The 974-nt window shown below is 64.5% G+C and overlaps 1 protein-coding gene across 2 annotated transcripts in view; it reads left to right on the forward strand.

The window, feature by feature from the left end:
- The window catches only part of SULT4A1 (sulfotransferase family 4A, member 1), a 12406-nt gene extending 11733 nt beyond the window's left edge, over window positions 1–673 (forward strand). Inside the window, exon 7 of one of the 2 annotated variants that reach the window (XM_012720386.1) lies at window positions 82–673. In XM_012720386.1, coding sequence (XP_012575840.1) covers window positions 82–194 — 113 coding nt within the window. In that variant the 3' untranslated portion in view covers window positions 195–673. The remainder of the gene's footprint in view (window positions 1–81) is intronic. The other variant, XM_012720387.1, reaches the window with a different exon arrangement.
- Window positions 674–974: the final 301 nt, after the last annotated feature.

A 974-nucleotide genomic window follows, 5' to 3' on the forward strand; every position in this document is an offset into this window, starting at 1 on the left:
TCTGGGCCGGGCCCGCGCCGTGGGCAGCGCAGAGGCGCCTGGCGGCGGTGAGTCCAGCAGACGCCTCTGTTTGTGTTGCAGGCAGGGTGGGGCTGTGGAAGGACATCTTCACTGTGTCCATGAACGAGAAGTTCGACCTGGTGTACAAGCAGAAGATGGGGAAGTGCGACCTCGCCTTCGACTTCTGCTTGTAGTGGCCGGCGGCCCCGCATGCCCACGCCCCGCCGCCCACGCCCACGCCACGCCCACGCTCGCCGCTGCAAGTCCCTGCGCTCTGTCACTTGCGGGCCCTGGGGGGGCAGCCAGGAAGAGGGGCCGGCCGAGCGGCTCCCCGCGCCCCTGGGAAGCATGAGGCGCGGCCCGCCTGCCTTTTACAGCCCCTGTATTTACTGTATTTTATAGAGCTTTCACGGGAGTCTGAATAAATGTCCGTCGACCCAACACAAGTTCATTTCCAGGGCCTCAGGAGTGAGCCGCGCCCGGACGGAGGCAGATCTCAGGGTGGACACTTGCTTTTTGTCGTTTGCTTCCGCAAGGCACAGGCCCTCGGTTCTCCCCGGGTTCTGGGACGAGGGGTGAAGGGTGAGTTGGGGTACAGTGGGGAGACCTGTTTACGGATGGAGCTCGGCTCTTTGTAACCTTCCTGAAATAAAGCAGAAGCTGTTTACCAGGGTGTTTGCAGAAAGGGTCTCCCTTTGCAAGAGGCCTCCGGGGTGGCCACGGCAGCTGGGCACAGCATTGGGTGGACGTCCGCCCGGCCGGCCAGCAGTGGAGCCGTTTGTGGGGCCTCTGCTGTCTTCCCGGTTCCCTCACGTGGGGCTCGCGGGGGCTGCAGGTGCCCGGCATGTGTTTCTAGAACCCGGGTTTGTGGTCAGTTGGAGGCGCCCGCTTTGGGGAGCCCCTCCCCCAGGCACTCCGGCCCCCCGTCCTGTGCCTCCAAGAGGGTCCCCTGGCCACTCAGATGGCTGGGAAGC

This window comes from Condylura cristata, unplaced genomic scaffold (genome assembly GCF_000260355.1).
Source record: "Condylura cristata isolate star-nosed mole 26May11 unplaced genomic scaffold, ConCri1.0 scaffold00004, whole genome shotgun sequence".
Lineage (NCBI taxonomy): Eukaryota > Metazoa > Chordata > Mammalia > Eulipotyphla > Talpidae > Condylura > Condylura cristata.